This window comes from Miniopterus schreibersii, assembly GCF_964146895.1.
Source record: "Miniopterus schreibersii genome assembly, chromosome: 16".
Taxonomy (NCBI): Eukaryota; Metazoa; Chordata; class Mammalia; order Chiroptera; family Miniopteridae; genus Miniopterus; species Miniopterus schreibersii.
The window spans coordinates 10,349,812-10,368,229 of NC_138116.1; the positions used below are offsets into that span (position 1 = coordinate 10,349,812).

The following is an 18,418-nucleotide window of genomic DNA, read 5'->3' on the forward strand; positions in this document are numbered from 1 at the left end:
CTCATATTTCTGGATCCATGGGGAGCCTTTGTCTCCTAGCTCCCAGATACTACTCATTTCTCTGAGGAATACACATGTGGCCTCAGGTGATCTCTCTCTCTCTCTCCCTCTTTCTCTCTCTCTCTCTCTCCCTCCCTCTCTTTTTCTCACATACACACAAAAACAACTAAATTAATTAGTTTTAAAAAACAACTCAGAGACTGGTGGGGATCAGGGAGATGTTTATTTGCAGGGAGAGCTATGGGTTCATGAGGTCCTCTGGCTGTGGTGCAGTGATCAGTCCAGGACTCCTGCTCCAGCTCAGTCATTCTGGGCCTCTCACTAAAACCCTGGGAGGGCTAGATCCAAGGGCCAGGCACCTGAAAGAAAGTGCTAGGTGGGAAGGACATCTCTCCCTCCATACCCAGTCCCCCACCACAAACCCCACATCCCTATCAGGATGGCACCAAGCCCAGGGGAGCACAGGGAAGGGAGTGAGGAACAGGGTCAAGATTATAGGCCAGGGCCACGCTCTTCCACCTGGGATCTGGCTTTCTCATCCACAGGAACCTGTACAAAAGGCCCCAGGCCTGAGGGAGAGAATGGACTGGCCTTGAGAGGCCCTGGGAGAGGCAGGGGGACGTGACTGATGAGGGTCAAGGTAGGTACAAAGACCAGGGAGGGCAGGAGGCTGGGCAGGAAGGGAACGAGGGCAGGAGCAAGGCAGGAGCAAAGCGGGAGAGGAAATGGTGAGTGGGGCCGGCTGGCCGCCCGGGCATCATCCCCTGCGGTTTCCTCTTCAGGGGTCAGGGCTGGGGCAGAAGAGCTTGGGGCATGTGATGTTCCACAGCCCCTCGGTAGCCCGGAAAGGACCAGGATGGAGACGCTGTACTCACCCTGGAGGGGTCCGCTTCACCCAGACATGATGTGCTTGACAAAGGCTGGGAAAGAAAAAAATCAGCCATTGCCCTTGGCCCCTCTCAGCTCTTTATTGCCTTCCTGGCACTTTAAACCGCTTCCCCTCCCCTGACTTCAAACCTTCCACTCCCCTTCTCCAGACTGTGATTCTTTCTCTTATTTGGAGGTTGGTAGGAGAAAAGGGAAGAGGGAAGAGACCTTACATCTATCTGCTCCGTGTCCACTCAGTGCAGATACTTGACATAGACGAAATGAGATACATCACCTCTACTAATCCCCACAACCTTGATAACGGTGCCTGTATCACCCCATTTTTCAGATGAGAAAACTGAGGCTCAGAGAAAGTAAGTGACTTAATCAAGGTCACACAGCTTGTATATCACAGAGCTACCTCCAAATTCCATGCTTCTTCCATTATACCAGAATGGAAAAGAACACCACCAAAGTCCATCTGGTGGCCATGTCCTCTAGCTCCTGGATCTCCTCTGTTCTGCATGCCCACCTGGTCCACACCGCACTGCCCTCCCATCCCTGGGTTCCCTGGGGAAGTGAGGCGTGACCCGATACCTTCATAATTGATGCAGCCATTGGCATCCTCTTGCCCAGCCAACAGCTGCTCCACTTCTGCCTCAGTCATCTTCTCTCCTGGGGTGGGAGTCAGTGGGCTGTTAATTGCAGATGGCAAAGGAGGGACAGGAAAAATCCAAACGCCCCCTCAAGCCTAAAGGCCTAGGATTCCTTGATCTGGAAGTGGTCATACCAAGCCTCCCCCAAAGGCACTGGAGAGTGGACCAAGGTCTTAAGGCCCTTTTTAGGCCCCAAGCCTCTACCTCTGCCTTGCACCTCTCACTGGGCGAGCAGACCAGGGCCCCCGTGGCCAAGGCAAAGGCAAGGACAGGAACCCTGGGTCCCACCTCCCAGGCCTCAGCAGTCACACCTGCTCTGCCAACCTGCTCCCATCTTTTCCCAAACCCAGTGGGGGGGAGGCTGTTCCTGCAGAGCCCAGACAGACAGGGCTGGATCGGTATGTGATCCTCAGGATTCAGGGGCTCCCCAAATCTGCCACCTAGGCACTCCCACCTTTCCATTCTGCCCCCTCTTTCTGCCTCTGCCCAGCTGGCATACCCAGGGTGGCGAGGACGTGGCGAAGCTCCGCGCCCATGACCGTGCCATTGCTCTCCTTGTCGAAAACGCGCAGGCCCTCCACGAAGTCCTCGTAGGTGCCCTGCTCCTTGTTGCGGGAGATGTGCTGCAGGATGGGCAGGAACGTCTCAAAGTCCAACATCTTGGCATTCATCTCTTCAGGTGGCGTGGGGAAGGAAAGGGAAGTGCCATGAGCAGGACAGCAAGGGGAGCAGAGGGTCAGAGAGCGCCCCGCCTCTGTCAGGCTGGGACCCATCCCTGGCAGCACCCGGGGCTGAGCATCATTCTAGAGCTAATCTTGAATCTGTTCTAATTTATATTAAATGGATCATTTGCAGTCCTCCATGCTCTACCCATTATCAGAAACAAATTAATTGTGATAAAACTCACAAGGGTCACAGGGACTAAGGGCTCCCGGGTAGGGAGTTATCAGATTCCCACCAAGCCTTCCTGCCCCAGTGTCCCTGGCACCCTTGAGTGTCAGAGGAAGAGAGAATGTCGCTCCTGCCCTCCAGGAGCAAGCCCAGGCCACATTCTTCAAGGGGCAGCTAAGTCCTGGGTCAGCTAAGCGGGGAGGGGAGGCCGCGGGACGGGCTCAAGGGGAGGAAGGGGGAGAGGGGCCCACAGGAGGCAGATCTGGGCAGCGCCCCGCCGCCCACCTTCGGGCTTGGGCTTGCCCAGGACGCGCAGCACCTCGGCGTTGGTGGGGTTCTGGCCCAGCGCCCGCAGCACGTCCCCGCACTGCGCGTAGGTGATCCTCATCTCCCCGGTCGGGGTCCGGTCGAACAGCGAAAAGGCCTCTTTGAACTCTGCGGAGAGAAGGCCCGGCGGGCAGCGGCGGGGCAGGGCGGCCCCACCTGGGCTGGGGGCGGGTCGGTGCGGCCCGTGAGATATTCCCGGTTCCCTCCCGGCCCCTCGGGAGCCCCACCCGTCCTGTTGCCCGGTGCCGGCGTGACCCGCTGCAGCGCCGGCCTGCGATCTGCGCCGTCAGCCGGCTTCTCCGCGGCCTCCACCCGCCCATCCACCCACCCCTCGCGGGTGTCGGCGGGGACCCTCGCTGTGGAAAATGGCAGGGAAGCGGAACGAGCACCGGTTCGGCGGTGGGGTTCCCGGCTCCCCGGCTGTGCAGTGAGGCGGCCGAGCCTGCGGGTGTCGTCTCGGGCAGCACCCGGCGCAGCAGCGCCGCCCGGAGCGCGCCCAGCCGCGGGCGTCCGAGGAGGCGCCGGGGGAGGCGGGGCGCTCCGCAAATGGGGAGCCCTGCTAAAAGGCCAGCTAATTAATATCAGTACCTCCTCTTCCAGGCTGAAGGGGGCTCCCACGCCAGACAAGATGACATGATGGAAGCAGTCAGACCACCCGACTCTGCCACTGACCAGCACGCCCCCCCCCGCCCCCCCAAACTACTAACCTCCCAGCGCGGTCCTTCTTAGCTCTAAGAGGGGATACAGTGCAACCTGAGTGGGTTGCTGGGGGATTACAAATGGTGGTTGTTACTGTATTTCCTGGCTCTGAAGCCAGCTTGGATCTAAGGGGCCTACACTCCCGATAGGGACGGGGCAGGCGTCCAAGGGGCAAGGCTGAATGAAGGCACTTCTGCGCGCTTGCGAGGAACCTAATTCCTCACTAATTTGGATTCAAGCAATTCACTACCGGGGATAATTGGGATCAGGAAGGGCACTGCAGTTACCTTTTACTATCTGCAAAGAAATGGTTTGCTAAGCAGATTAACGATATAAACCAAAGAAGAATGTGTAGACTACCTAGGAGAAAAGCCAAGTACTTTAGAAACAATTATTTACTTAGAGGCTGCATATGGATTATTTACAATCATTCCACACATCAAAGCAGGTTCCCCAAAACTTTTACCAGCAACTCTTTATTCGGCTTTGGATGAATTAAAAAGATGTAAAACCACAGGTCTATCACAATACTGAATGAGTTCAAATTCCACTTCTGTTGCTTACTGGCTGTGTGACTTTGGGCAAGTAAATATTTAACCTCTATAAAACCTCTTCTATAAATGGCACCTATCTCACAGGGTTTTTTAATTACATCCAAATCAAATACAATAATTATGTAAAAAAATCTTAACACAATGAATTGCATGTAGTAGATTCTCAAACAATGCTATTAGTGTTATTTTACTGAGTTTAATCCTAATCTTACCATTTAACTGTGACCAAGTCACTTAACCTCAATAAACCTTGGTTTCCTCTTCTGTAATAAGGAAGTAACACCGATCTCACAGCTTTGTTGAAAGGGGTTGATTTTTATTATTATCTTTTTTAATTTTTGAAGCAATTAGCTTGCCTTCTGGCACAAGTTCAGTGCTTGATAAATACATGCTTGCTAGTTGACTCTGAACTCAGACTTCTTGATCTCCTGTTTCACTCAGAAGAGTGAGGTTGGATTTAATAGGAGTCTCCTCATAAAAGCAGACTATAATGATACCTTCTAAGAGACTGGAACATGAGGAGGAAGCAACTAAGAACAACTTATGATTTGAGTACTTACTGGGGCCAGGCTCTGAGCTGATAATTTGCATGGATTGCCTCATTAATTTTTACAAAAACCTTATGCTATAGGTATATAATTATGCTCATTTTAGACCAATGCAGATGTGACTTCTGACCGGCTGTTAAGGAAACCAAGGAAATGAGGAGGAGCGAGGAGACCTGCTAATGCTCCAGCCTTCTGGGAAACCTGGGACACACATAAGAACCAAACGCTGAAGTTTAGGATTGCTACCAGAAAAAAACAAAGCCAGGGTGATCTTGAGGTATCTGAGAGTGATGCTAATGGGCTCAGAAGAAACCTTTTCTCAATCGTCTGTAGTAGTCAGCTGCTTGCTAGAGCAATGTACAATGGTGGTAACCCCGTTCTAGAAGGGCATGGAAATCTGGAGAGGGACCAGAGAAGGCAGTCAAGGGTTAGAAGCTCATAGTTTCTATGAGAAGAAAAAAAAAAAGACATAAAAGAAATTTGGGCCATGTCACGTGGAGAATATAGAGCTACAAAGAGATTTGATAACTACCTTCAAATAGATGAGGGGCATCTAGAGGGTGCTGAACAGAGTCGCAGAATTTCTGAATCAAAAAGAACCTTACTTTGCAGATAAGAAAATTAAGGTTTAAAGGAGTGACTTGCTCAAAGTCCCACGGTCATAGTGGCAGAATTCAGGATAATACCAAAGTCTCCTAATTTTAAATAACATTCTTTCCAGCATGAGAGAACCGTCTTCAGCTTCACTGATAAGTAAATGAAGAGATAGCAGAGGTAATTAAAGCAGAAACTATTCTGATCCAACATAAGAGAGAAAATCTTCAAAGTCAGAGGGATAAAAGGCTGGAATGAGTTAGGCCCCAGTCCTGAAAATCTTTATGGCCCTAGTGGTTAGAGCATCAGCCTGCAGACTGAAGGGTCCCGGGTTTGATTTCAGCCAAGCATATGTACCTCGGTTGCAGGCTCGATCCCCAGCCCAGGTTGGGGTATGTGCGGGAGACAACCAATCAATGTGTCTCTCTCACATCGATGTTTTTCTCTCTCTCTCTCCATCTCTCTCCCTTCCATTCTCTCTGAAAAGCAATGGAAAAAAATATCCTCAGGTGAGGATATTTATATATATAAACACATATATATGTAATATGTGTTTAAAATCAGAGAAGTTGGGTCAGATGACCTTTCAAGGTCCCTTCCAACTCCTATGATTTTATGTCCTGCGGGCATGTCATGAGGAAAACAGAGGGCTAAGTTGCAATGACAGTGAGCCCCAGGGGTGAAGCAGATACACATTATGAAACATTTCATTCTCAAAACACCAGAAGATGGGCTAAGGGACAACCATCAAGTTGGAAGGGGGCTGGAGATCTTGAGGCTTGTCTTGAAGCTACACTAAATAACACTTTATGTAAGATTGAGAAAAATAAGTTGCCTTCAACAAAGATGGAGAAGTGTTGCTGATGGAGCTCACAGGTGGACTAGGACATCCCAAGTTACTGTTGGCCTTGCCACCATTAGTGAGTGAGCATCTTGGCAGACTTCAGGAGGCGGGAAGAGGAAGCTGGTAACCCGAGGGGGGCTTTCCAATAACAGGAACAGGAATGAGGGCTTCTAAATATGTTGGGGCATAGATTTTGGGAGTTGGGGGGGGAGGCATTTTTGCTGTGCATCTATTATGTTCTAGGTGGTCTGGCAGAGTACTTGAGAACTCAGGTCTGGAATCAGATTGCCTGAGTTTGAATCTTAAGACTGGACAAGCCACCCAACTTCTGTGTCTCACTTTTGTCACCTGTAAAATGGGGTGGTTATAGTCCCCACCTCACAGGGTCATTGTGAGAATTAAATGAGTTAATGCATGCTTAAGTAACAACATGTAGTAGGCAAAAGTGAGCAAAGAGCAAATCCACAGGAAATGTAAGTTTGCTATTATGATAATGATGATGATTACTATGATGGTGATGACGACAGCTCTTCCTCCTCCTGTCCCTACTCCAGGAAGGGCAACAGAGAGGACGCAAGGGGGGAGGGGGGGTTGTTAGTACTCACCTTCGATCTGGTCAGCAGTGAAGTCTATCTGGGGAGAGAAACACAGAGGAATGAGGCTGCCAAAGGCTTCCCAAGGGAAGCAGAAGTGGCTTCCACCAGCCAGGTCACCTCCAACAGGCCCCAGAGGAGCAGGGAAGGAGACTGTGGGCTAAGTGTGAAACAGCAGTCTCCTGATGAGTGGGACACGACTGACAGCCTCCAAGTCTGTCTCAATACCGCTTGTTAAGTGATGACTCCAAGTGAAATACCCTGGATAACTCTAGAACCTACACTCCCTCCTTATAACTCTTTTGTGTCAAGTGTGAATTTCTTGACCTAGTGACCATAAACCGACCTCCCTTCCATCGCTTCCGACTCTCCCTGCTCCACAATCCTCCCACAAGCCGCACTTCCACTCCTTTTGGGCGCCACCCACTCTCACCCTTGGCCTTCCTTTTCTACCTCATGTTGACTATAGGTCATCTCCTTCAATGCGGCCATCCCTCACCCCACTCCACCCCAGTCCCTCCCTCGTAGGCACTCTGGAACAGCAGGAGTAGTTTGGGTGGACCCTCGATGCTTGGTAACTGTTTCCAGTCATGCCCATATGTGTATCCTGGCGCCCTGAAGCCAGGGTTCCTGCAAGACAGGAATGTTTGTTGTTGCTCATGGAAATTCCTGGCACTGAGTGCACACTCAAAAGATATTTGTTGAGCAAAGGAATATACTTTAGATTCCCCTCCCCCAATGCATAATAATTCAACTATGAGTACAGAAGAGGAAGGTAGGAGGCTCTGAAAATGAATGACAATGACCAAGCATGAGTCATTTCCATTTAAGATCGTGTGTTTCTTCATTGTCCTTATCAACCACCACCACCTCCCCCCCAAATCCCCTCTCCGCTGCTGGTGGGGACCAATCCTGGGTCGCCTTCTTCCTGCACCATCCTTCCTAAGTCATTCTGAGCTGTGCTGTGCCCACCCCAGGCTGACCTCCGTTAATGAGGACCCTGCGGGTGGCTGCAATGAGCTAGGGGAGCAGCGGAGGAGTTACACCAGGTTGGGAAGGGAACTAGCTGTGCCCAGGAATGGACTGTGCCAAACGGGGGGGGGGGGGTCAGGAAGTTAAAGAAACCCCCTAAATGGGCTAAAGGATCCTTTGCATGAACTCTCTGAGGAAAAGGTACAGTTTGTCTTACTTTGCAATTCTTTAAGTCCCAGGAGTATACATGTAAGAAAAATTAGTAGAAAGACATAACATCAGAATACATGGTCAGAACCACACACATTGGGGCTATCACTTTTGCTCTTTCTTTGAGCAAAGAATCTTCTAAGCAAAGGAACTGAGAAGGACAAGTAATAAGGAAAATAGCCTTCATGAAAGACACATATTTTTTCTACTTTAAAGCAACTTTTAAAAAACCCAGGAGTGGAATACGCAGACATGGAAAAGGGGAGTGAAACCAGGGAAAAGAAAGCGGGGGAAGTGGGTGATGGAGGGAAGTGATACGCCGAGGGGAAAGCACTTGTCTGATACCACTAGTGAGCTGTTGCCCAGGCTCCAGGGCCCAGGCCTATCAGAACAAATCAGAAATAAAGACATCCTGCCCAGAGATAGTCAGCTTTTCTTGCCAGGCTTTACCCATAGAGGGAGTGATGTATGAGCTAGAATACCTGCAGGTATTTTCAAGATCGTACACTATGCCTCAGTTTCCCCAGAGTGTGCCATAACCAAGCTCGGGGGTGGGGCAACTGCCTCCATCTCTTGGCCAAGGCAGTTCTGCTTAACTCCTGCCTCCTGGAGACATTACCATAGATTGACCACTTGGCACAACTGCAGGGTCTCCGGGGCTGTGGGAGCTGGGAGGAATCCTGAGACTGCCAGGGAGGGTCATCCAGTGAGAGCCCAGGGTTTTAGTTTCCTGCCTCCTTGTCACAGAACCTGCTCCTGGGCTCTTATTTTGCTCTGACGTCTCACCACCCCAGCCCTGACTTCAGGCTGACATTCCCAGGGGCCCACCACACCCAACTTGTTATTAATAGCTGTTCATACCAGTGGCCACTTGCCCTCTTACATTCTGTGCCAACGCCTAAAACTGCTTTGCTCTCCTGAGACCTCTGACCTGCTCCTTCCTAGGCCCGTCCCCTCCCAGTTCCATTCCTTCTGCAGCTGGGCCGGAGACGTGGGAGGCCTAAAAGGACTGAGTCAGCTGGCAGGGCCTACACCAGCTCCAGAAAAAGGAACCTTCCAGTGTCAGGGGCACAGGGCAGGGTAGAGAGAGAATAGGACTGCGGCGGCAGACGGAACCAGGCCCGGCAGCCTCACCAGGTTAGAGAGAGAGTCTCAGCTAGGATGGGCCAGTGCTCTGCTTACGCCAGATAGGAGCCCAGGCTGAGGCCATGGAAGGGGGAGCCCACCTGGACTAGGGAAGAAGAGAGGGAACCACGCTCTGTCACCTTATCTAGAGCCTCCCTGCCCCCCAACCCCCACCCACGGCAAGAGTCTGAGAGTGAAGCCTCCCCAGGCATAGGGAACACACTCCCTCACTACCAACATCACTGACTCCAAGTTCCACTGGCAGTTATCCTTCTGTGTCTTTTCTCTGAGAAAAGGGTCAGTCTCTTTTACTTCACTATGGTGGCCCCCAAAGTGCCCTAAAAAAAGGTTGAATGGGTCAGGCCGGCACGGCTCAGTGGATGAGCATCAACCCTTGAACCAGGAGGTCCTGGATCGATGTTGCAGGCTCCACCCCTAGTGGGGGGCGTGCAGGAGGCAGCCGATCAATGACTCTCTCTCATCAGTGATGTTTTTATCTCTCTCCCTCTCTTTTCCTCTCTCTGAAATCAATAAAAACATTGTGTTTTCAAAAAAAAGTTTGGATGGTTGCACCTCCCTGCCATTCCCAACTCTGCCGGGCAAATCAGGGTGACAGAGCAGCGCTTCCTCAGACGGAGCAGAATTCTATTCTCAAGGGGCAAGGCCAAACAACCCAAAACACCCCTCACCAGCTCCAGCACCTACTCCACCACCCCCAGGACTGTGATTGGGGCTTGGACACCATAGCCTTACCCCAGCCCAGCCTCCTTGAAGTTACTCTCTAAGCTGTAGGCAAATAAGACCCTGAATGTCATCCCCACCCCTATCCCAGCGGCTGAGACTCACCTTTACACTCTTGGGGTCAAAGGCAGCTTCCTTGGGGGCCTCAGGGGCTGGGGCAGGGGCTGGGGCAGGGGCTGGAGCTGCCTTGGCAGCTTCCTTCTTAGGCTCAGGCTTCTTGGGAGGCATGTTGCCTTGTTGGGATCTTTGGTGGAGGTGGCACCTAAGAAGGAATCAAGAGATGCAGTGCCTGGGGAAGGAGACAGGAGACTGGGCAGCCTCTCTCCCCTTTTATCCTGGGCAGGAGCCCCCACGGAGGGACTGGGTGAGAGCAAGAGCAGCTGCTACTTACTATAAAAGGAAGAAAACCAGCAGGGGACAGCTGACAACTGTGTATTGTCACCAGGTTTGATGCCACCAGCCCCCTCCCCCTCTCTCCACCCCTCATACCCCTCATGGTCTCTACCTCTGGGACAGGCTGACCCCTTCCTGCCAATTGGTGGAAACCCAGAGGGGCCAGGAAAACAGGCCCTCTCAAAAATGCCAGCGCCCAGCCAGAGAGATGAGCTGACTTGAACAGTTGATAACCCTCACACAAAGCCCAGGGGAGGGTCAGGCTTTTTTTAGCCCCTCCTGAGCAGAGGCAGCCCACTGCACATTCCTTTGAAGCCAAGATCCTTTAAGCTGAGAGCCACTCTGGGGCCTCCACTCTGTCCTGAGGCTCAACTCTCAGGCCCAGAGCCCTGAAGCAACAGCTGGTCCGGAAAACGCACTCACTCCCACCCCCTCCCAATCCACAGGGTGAACCCTCCGTCTTCCAGAGCAGGCATCTTAGGAACTCCACAGACCTCTGATCCCTAGGTCTACTACCCCCAGCAAACTTATCCATTCATTCAGCAAGTATTGAGCACTTAACATGTGCCCAGGGAACCAGAGTGAGAGGCAGGTATGGCTGAAAGTGGATGAGACTGGAGGTCAGGGAACTCAGGTCTCATTTTCACTATACCTCTGGGTGTGGGTGTGTGTGTGTGTGTGGTGCTTACTGTGTACCAAACACCATTAAGCGCTGTTCATATAAAATCTCATCAAATCTTCACCACAATCCTATAAGGTAAATATTATTATTACTCTCGTATTACACATGGGGAGGCTGAGACTAGAAGTGGTAACAGCTAACAAGGTCACGCTGCTAATGAGCTATGAGCTGCATTAGAACCCAGGGGTGTCTGATTCTAAAGTTTGGGCGTGAATGCTTGATATTATAATCCCATTTATGGGGGACACATGTCTGTGTGTTCATCAGAAAGATCAGGATGAATACACACTAACGTGTTAACAGAAGACACCCCTGGGGACCTAGGGGGTGAGGATGGGATGATGACAGCAACTGGCAGTTTTTTACTTTTTTCACTTCCTGTATTCATGGAAAATTTTATAATGAGCATGTGCTGTTTTTGTAAAAAAATGTTGAAAGTCAGTAAGTGTTCAGAAAAACAGCGCAAGAAAAGCTTATCCACTGCACAGAATTGCTTTGGGCTGAATCTTGAGACTATAATTCAAAGGATAAAGAGGAATAACACCAAGAAAACAGAAAAGTCTCTTTGCCTTTCTAGGGCCAGTTGCCTCACCTCTAAAACCAGATTGCTAGACTACATAACCCCTGGTCCCTGTTAGCTCCTAAGCCTGCAATTGCAGGGGTCTTGGGACCCACATCAGCCCATTCCCAGGCTCCCTAAGCACAGGCTTCAAGTCCCAGATCTTTCAGAGCCCAAAGGGCACTTAGAGATCGTCCCAACCTGCCTGGTTTTGTAGGTGAGGAATCTAAGCCCAGGGAGACTTTGGAGCTACCTCAAGGCACACAGCAGAGCTGAGCATGGAATCCTGGCCCTGTGTGCGGTGCCCTGACACCACCCTGCCCCTCCTGTGGCTTACACCTGCTCTCACTGCTGTGAGCAGGAAGCCTTCAAAGGAAACTGAGGCAGGGAAAAGGGACTGGGACTTGCCCGGGGAGATACTAGAGCAAGAGCAGGGCGTACACCATGGGCTGGTCCTGGTCCTGGGCTGGCGTGGAGGCTCCTTTGCTCTTTTCTCCTGAACTCTTCTCTTCTGTCTCCCCTTCTCTCTTCCTTCTGACCCTCACCTGCTCCCAGGTGCCTCTGCTTGCACCCTTCCCGCTTCCCTGTCTGACCACTACCTGACTACCTTATTGCCCAGGAGGGTTGGGAGCTCAGGTTGCTGGTGAGGAAAGAGGGAGGGAAGGAAGGAAGGAAGGAAGGAAGGAAGGAAGGAAGGAAGGAAGGAAGGAAGGAAGGAAGGAAGGGAGGGAGGGAGGGAGGGAGGGAGGGAGGGAGGGAGGGAGGGAGGGAGGGAAGGAAGGAAGGAAGGAAGGAAGGAAGGAAGGAAGGAAGGAAGGAAGGAAGGAAGGAAGGAAGGAAGGAAGGAAGGAATCAGCCGGGCCTCTCCCCTCTCTCTACTCCCAACGGCATCCCCTTCTTGGACCAGGTGTCCTGAGGGGTTTACACAGATGCACAACTGGGGTTTCTGTACAAAGCTGCAGGCCAGAAGCTGGACGACCCACTGACTCTGCCGGCCACTTCTCCCCTCCCTGGGTCTCAGCTTGTTTGTCTCTTAAATGAGAGACGATCAGGAGTTTTCAAATGGTGTTCGAAAGACACCTAAGGCTCCCTGATTGGCTTCCACTGCAAGGGACGCAGAGAGGCCAGGTTTGGGAGCTCCCCCACCCCCTACCACTTCAATCAGCACCACTCCCCTGGGCTTTATACACTGGGCAGCCCACGACCACTTTCTAAAAAACGGTTCCATGGTTTAAGAGTTTAAAAATAACCACTGAATGAGATGCTCTCCTATGTCCCCTTCCAGTTAAAAAACAAGTTTTTCTATTCATTCTAGAAAGAAGTATGATCTTCAAAAGACATAGAGCAGGAAGGTGGTCTTTCCTTTCTCTTCCCCTTTCCTTTCTTTTTCTTTCCTTCCTTCCTTCCCTCCTTCCCTCCTTCCCTTTGTCTTCTTTCTTTCTTTCAACTATAAGAAGAAGCAAAATATCCAGTGTGCTTGGGAACAGAGCAACAAGGTTAGAAAGCTGGGAAGGCTGGGTGGGGCTCGAGGGGGCTCGGGCACACGGGAAGGGTGTGGGCTCTCGGGGCAAACAAGCCCAGGCCTACATCCTGGCTCTGCCACCATCCCCTTGGGCCCCGTCCCTTCAGGGCCTTCCCTAGCAAACGCTCCCTTCTCCAGTGGTGGCGAGAGCTGCGTGAATGTCAGTGAGGCACCACAAACCACCTCTGGCTCGTAGGAATCATTCGTAGCTGTTCGTTTCCTTTTGCTTTCCCGGGCAGGTTTCTCCGATTTCCATGCACAACCCAAGGACACGGACAATGGTGGGGAGAGGGACTGGGGAGGGGGAAGAAACGGGGGGGGGAAGGGTCATTGGGGAGAAAAAGGGACATCTGTAATATTTTAAACAAAAATAAAATTAAAAAAAACAAAAGTTCCAGGAGAGGGGCCCACGTGAGAGGGCCGTGGGAGGCGCAGTGGCTAAGGAGAGCGCAGGGTGTGGATTTAGGAATGAGGAAGCTGGAAAGGAGCGGGGAGGGGGGGCAGCAGCGGGGTGCCCCGGTGTGAAATATTTGTGGCTCAGAAGGCATGTAGCAGGTCCCTGGGGCCAGGCAGATAAGGAGCCTGGCAGCCTGAAACCTTAGGCCACAGGCACCCAGTGGGGGAGGAGACGCTCCTCGGATCAGCTTCTAATTCTCTCTCGGCAAGGCCGGCAAGGCCGAGATGCCCGGCACTTCAGAAGGGACCGGAGGAGGGCTGTGGTTTCCCAGAGAGAGTCAAGAATCAAGACGCCAGACACTAGCCTTGTTATTACGAAAACTCACGATGCCCACAGCTCCTAAGAGCCCAGGAACTGGAGTCAGAGGTTTCGCTTTCTCATGGTGCTCACTCGGCTTCATGGTCACTGACTGACCTTCAAATCTTATCCCTCCCGAGTATCCTTCTTCCCAGGGTCTAAGACAGGGTCCCACCCTCCAATACATGTTGACCACCCCAGGGCAAAGGAAAGAAGAGGGCGGGAAAGCGGCAGGCGGGCGAAGAGGCCAGGAGAGGAGCGGGTACCGGCAGCCCAACAGCCGCCCAGGGAGGCGTCCGGGTCCGCAGCCGGAGTCGCGCCAGCCCACTCAGATGCTCGCACTGGCCCAGCCAGGCGATCGGGGTTCGACTCCCGGTCAGGGCACATGCCAGGGTTGTGAGCTCGATCCCCAGTCGGGGGCATGCAGGAGGCAGCCGATCAATGACTCTCTCATCATTGATGTTTCTATCTCTCTCTCTCCCTCTCCTTTCCTCTCTATGAAATCAATAAAGAGATATATTTTAAAAAATGCTCGCACTAGAAGGCCCTCAAACTCAGCGCATGGGAGGCGTAGGCAGAATTTCACACCAACAAGTTTACACCACATGTCAAATTCAGAGACAAATTCAGAGGAGAAATGACATCAGCCCTCATTTGGGCTGGGCTTATGCGTTTACTCACCGGCCTCCCTTCACCTCCAACCAGGCTGAGCCTGGGTTTGCCCTGAGAGACATCCCTTAGTCTCCAGCCTGGGATCAAATGCTGCTGACAGCAGGCCTGGCCAGTAATGCCTTGTCCTTGTCACCCTCCTTCCTCTCTTCTGGCCAGTGTCTCATAAGCTAGACACCTTGGGGTGATGCCTTGGCCGACATAACATTAATCTGACCATAGAGGGCGCTGGGTAAATCCACTGCAAGGCAGAGGTTAAGAGGGCCCACTCAGGAGCCAGAGTACCTGGGTTTGAGTCCTCAACAGGTTAGTTCTCTAGGCGAGCTAGTTAAATTCTTTACGTCTCAGTTTTCCCATCTATCAGATGGGGCTGCTAATATAACCTCATAGGGCGGTTGTGAGGATTAAGTGAGTTCATCTGGGTGACACGCTTACAACAGTGTCTAACACAGAGGAAGTGCTCAGAATCCTTACACTTGAGTCCCAGTTGAACTAGTGTGACCAGTGCTCCCTCTCCCAAGATCAACCACGGAAGAATTAGAAAGAGAAAATACCAAGATAGACCGGGTTTAAACTGGTGTGTGTGGTGGAGCGTGGCTTTGGTTTGGGGCAGGAGGAGGCCAGGTTTGGCTGCAGAATGGTAGAGAGAAAAGGAGCTCTGGGGCTCTGAGCTCCCTTCATCCACCGCCGTCTCAGAACAAACGGTGATGCCCCTACACCTGCGGGACTCGAACCTGTGACCCGGGGGCTGGTGAGGGTAACATCAGGGCACTGAAGATGAGCTGTGCTGATGAAGAGGTGATTAAAAAAGCAGGTAGTGCCCAGCCGGGCGTGGCTCAGCGGTTAAGCATCGACCTAGGATCCAGGCGATCAGGGTTCAATTCCCGGTAAGGCCACACGCCTGGGTTGCGGGCTGCAGCTGATCAATGACTCTCTCATCATTGATGTTTCTGTCTCTCTCTCTCCCTCTCCTTTCCTCTCTCTGAAATCAATAAAGAGATATTTTTTTAAAAAAAAAAAAGCAGGTAGAGGCAACCAAACTTAACCAGGCATTTCCCCTCCCCACCCCCTAAACTCTCCGGGCAGGTGAATTGCAAACTAAGAAGCCCTTCCACCTAAGACTAAAATTGAAGCTCCAAAGAAAGAAAATGAAAGAAAATGCTTATTTGTGACTTAGCAAGAGAAGAACAAGAATTTACACTAAAATAGAAACCTCTCATGATGCACATTTTCTAACATAAATATGAAGATTTTAATTATAATCAACAGCATTACATAAAAACTGGCTGCAAAAATGACAAGAAAAGTTTAAATGTTTTGTTGATATTAATAAATTTAGAGTTGCTTTTCTGTTATGCAGTATCTCCTGAATTTCATGTTAGTAATACCGAGTTGACACATGAATTAGTGAATTTACTTAACTTGGACATAGTTTTGAAACTGATGTGCTTTTGCTTCAAAGTCAAGTCAATTCTAAAATAGATGAAACATTTTTGTCAATTTGGATGCAAATATTAAAGGGAAATAACATTTGGTACTTGATTCAATTATTGGAAAATTTTAAAGACTACTTGGAACAACTTAGGTATGTGAATCTACTTTTTCAGCTGTGAATTTTATAAACTCTAAATATAGATCAAGTATTTCTGATAAATATTTAGCATACAAATTGAGATATACTATAAGAGTAAAACACACAGATTTTGAAGACAAAAAAAGAATGTAATACATCTCATTAGTAAAGGTTATACTGGTTACATGTTGAAATGATAACATTTTGGATGTTCCGAGTTAAATAAAATATATTATTTTAAATATGTAAATTCAGGCATGCTAGAAGCATTACTCATTAGTCAAGAACACACACACAAACAAAAATACACGTTAAAAATATTTGATGGTTGCCCAACGTGAATGCAGTTTGGATGGGATGAAACAATGAGATAAAAGGGAATAAGTAAATAATTAAACAAAGAGGCCTTGCCCAGACCGTTCATAAAAGAAGGCTACAAAGCAAGGAGAATGATTACCCTGGTCCTCTGTACCTAAGATGCCTTACTACCAAGAAAAGAGGGGAAAAGCAATGAATAACCTGAAGTTTCACTGACCCATAAGGCCCACAGCATCAAAGGTAAAGGCAGAAAAGGAGTGGAACAGTGCCTAAAGTCAAAATATCAAGGACCATGGTAGCATTGACTCTCCCTGCACTTTAATTACCCCCTTAAACTTTCTTTCCACAGCTGCTTTAGCACCAGTGGAGGATGCTACATGACGTTTGGACTAATTGCTCGTCAGTGAAAATGGTTGAAGCTAATTTCTGTGCTGCGATCAGGACAGTGCCACCTAGTGACACATTTGTGAACTGAACCATGGGAGGAGGCACTGGGAGGGGCGCAACAACAGGTGGGTTAGAGTGGGCCTGAGGATCTAAAGCAGAGGGCAGGACAGCTGGTGTTTGTCAAAGAGATTGATAGCTGAAAAGCAGCACAGAGTAAGTTGGAATCCTCATCAGTCATCCAAACTGCGCTGTCCCAAACATCCTGACAGCTGCAAGGGACTTTAGAGGCCCAGAGGGGTGACTTGCCCAAGGTCACACTGTGAGTCATGGCAGACCTGAGACTAGAACCCAGGACACTATTCTAAGGCAACAGTGGGAGCTGGTAGAACTGATAGAGATTCCCTCAGGGAGAGACCAGCCCCCCCACGGGCATGGAAACAAGAAGATAAATGATGAATGAAAGAGATGACCTGGCACCCTCAGCATGGATGGCTCTCAGTAAGGGAAAAGAAACTTACACCCTTTGCAGGAACTTTTTCTTAGCATTTGGGGATATGCTTTTAATGCTAAAGATGATTCTCTTTTCTTGGTTTCCCTTTCCACCAACTTCTTTTACATCTTGAATTCTGACTTCCTCTCTAGTGCTCCACCAGTGACTTCTCTGTGGCTAGATATTGTGGTCTTTTCTCCAGGCCTTCTCTGCTGTACTTATAACACCAAAGTTTTGCCACTGACCCTCCTCTCTTTTATCCAGAGTACTCTCAATCATTCACTCAACTAACACTTATTGAGCACCTACAGTATGCAGGTATTGTTACTAAAGTGAATGAGAGACCATCCCTGGCCCAAGGGAGTTTGCTGTCTGGTGTAGAGGATGCAGGTATATAAATAGTTTTAATATAGTGATAAATAATCTCACAAAAATATTACAAAATATTACATAACCAAAAAGAATGGATTTAAAATTTTTTATCTTTATTGTTGAGAGTATTAAAAAGAATACATTTAGTTCTGCCTGAAAAATCTATATCTCAAGTACCAACTTCTTTCCTAAATTATTCAAACCTCACATTTTCAATTGACATTTGGACATATCTCACTCAAGGCCCTTCAAACTCAGTCTATTTTAAACCCAGCTCATCACCTGTCTCCCAAATCATATATTTGTGACACACAAAACCAACAAACAAACAAAAACAAAGTCTATTCAAGCCAACTGTAGTGTCTACTCAAGACTGGAATATAATCAAGTCCGTGTTTGATCCATTGCTGTTTGACCTATTTAGAGAAAAATGAAAGTTTACCTAGAAAATGGAGAAACAAAGAATCTATTATTTGGTGGACATCCTCTCCAGATGACATAGATATTTTTTATCTAGAAGTCAGGTGGATATGTCCCTTCTGGAGGAAAAAGAGATAATACCTAGCAATATCATTCAATTTGTTCTTTTTGTTTTAAGTTTGTACTCACCAAGAGACCTTCTGGTTAGGATTCAAATGCCCTAAGGAGAAGGAATTGGATAAGAGTATTTCTTACTGTGAATGAGTAACTCAGAACTTCTTTCATTGTACATCGTTTTTCAGATTCAACCATCTAGGATCCTAGAATAATGGAAATTTAGATACACTCCCTAGCAGTCTCTTTGCTGCATTCCAGGTCCCTACTCTCACCTCCAATTCAAGTAGCCCTCAGCTGTCAGCATAATCTTTCTCAAATTCCATTCTCATGAGGTCACTCCCTAGCTCAGTCACCACCAGCGGCTCCCTAGGTCTATTTTATCAAATCTAAAGTCATCAACCTGGAACCCAAAGGTTATCAACTGTCCCCAACACCACCATTTCAACCAATCTTATACGGCCTCCACCCCAGGCAAGCTAATTTGCTTACAGTTTATCTTTTCCCTTGTACTTTTGGAGTCAGCCTGCTCCTCCTAGCCACC

At 49.5% G+C, this 18,418-nt stretch overlaps 1 protein-coding gene across 3 annotated transcripts; it reads right to left on the reverse strand.

Moving 5' to 3' along the window:
- Nucleotides 1-201: 201 nt before the first annotated feature.
- On the reverse strand, nucleotides 202-18,066 carry MYL4 (myosin light chain 4). Of its 3 annotated transcripts, none has more exons than XM_081161214.1 (8): nucleotides 17,950-18,066; nucleotides 9,727-9,883; nucleotides 6,586-6,613; nucleotides 2,700-2,849; nucleotides 2,023-2,196; nucleotides 1,465-1,542; nucleotides 876-920; nucleotides 202-359 (listed from the first exon to the last, which is right to left on the reverse strand). In XM_081161214.1, exons 2-7 carry the CDS (start codon nucleotides 9,847-9,849, stop codon nucleotides 892-894), a joined length of 582 nt encoding a protein of 193 aa, XP_081017340.1. In that variant the 5' UTR covers nucleotides 9,850-9,883; nucleotides 17,950-18,066; the 3' UTR covers nucleotides 202-359; nucleotides 876-891. The 3 variants fall into 3 exon arrangements, with proteins under 3 accessions (XP_081017340.1, XP_081017339.1, XP_081017341.1); XM_081161213.1 differs by lacking the exon at nucleotides 17,950-18,066 and adding an exon at nucleotides 10,127-10,221; XM_081161215.1 differs by lacking the exons at nucleotides 6,586-6,613; nucleotides 9,727-9,883; nucleotides 17,950-18,066 and adding an exon at nucleotides 2,969-3,262.
- Nucleotides 18,067-18,418: the final 352 nt, after the last annotated feature.

Bases quoted from the DNA above. Each gene is read 5' to 3' on its own strand.
- MYL4 (XM_081161214.1), bottom strand. From the start codon at position 9,849: ATGCCTCCCAAGAAGCCTGAGCCTAAGAAGGAAGCTGCCAAGGCAGCT. The intron at 2,850-6,585 runs GTGAGTACTAAC...TTCTCTCCGCAG, and splicing joins CACTGCTGACCAGATCGAAG to AGTTCAAAGAGGCCTTTTCG. The intron at 921-1,464 runs GTATCGGGTCAC...TTTCTTTCCCAG, and splicing joins TGGCTGCATCAATTATGAAG to CCTTTGTCAAGCACATCATG.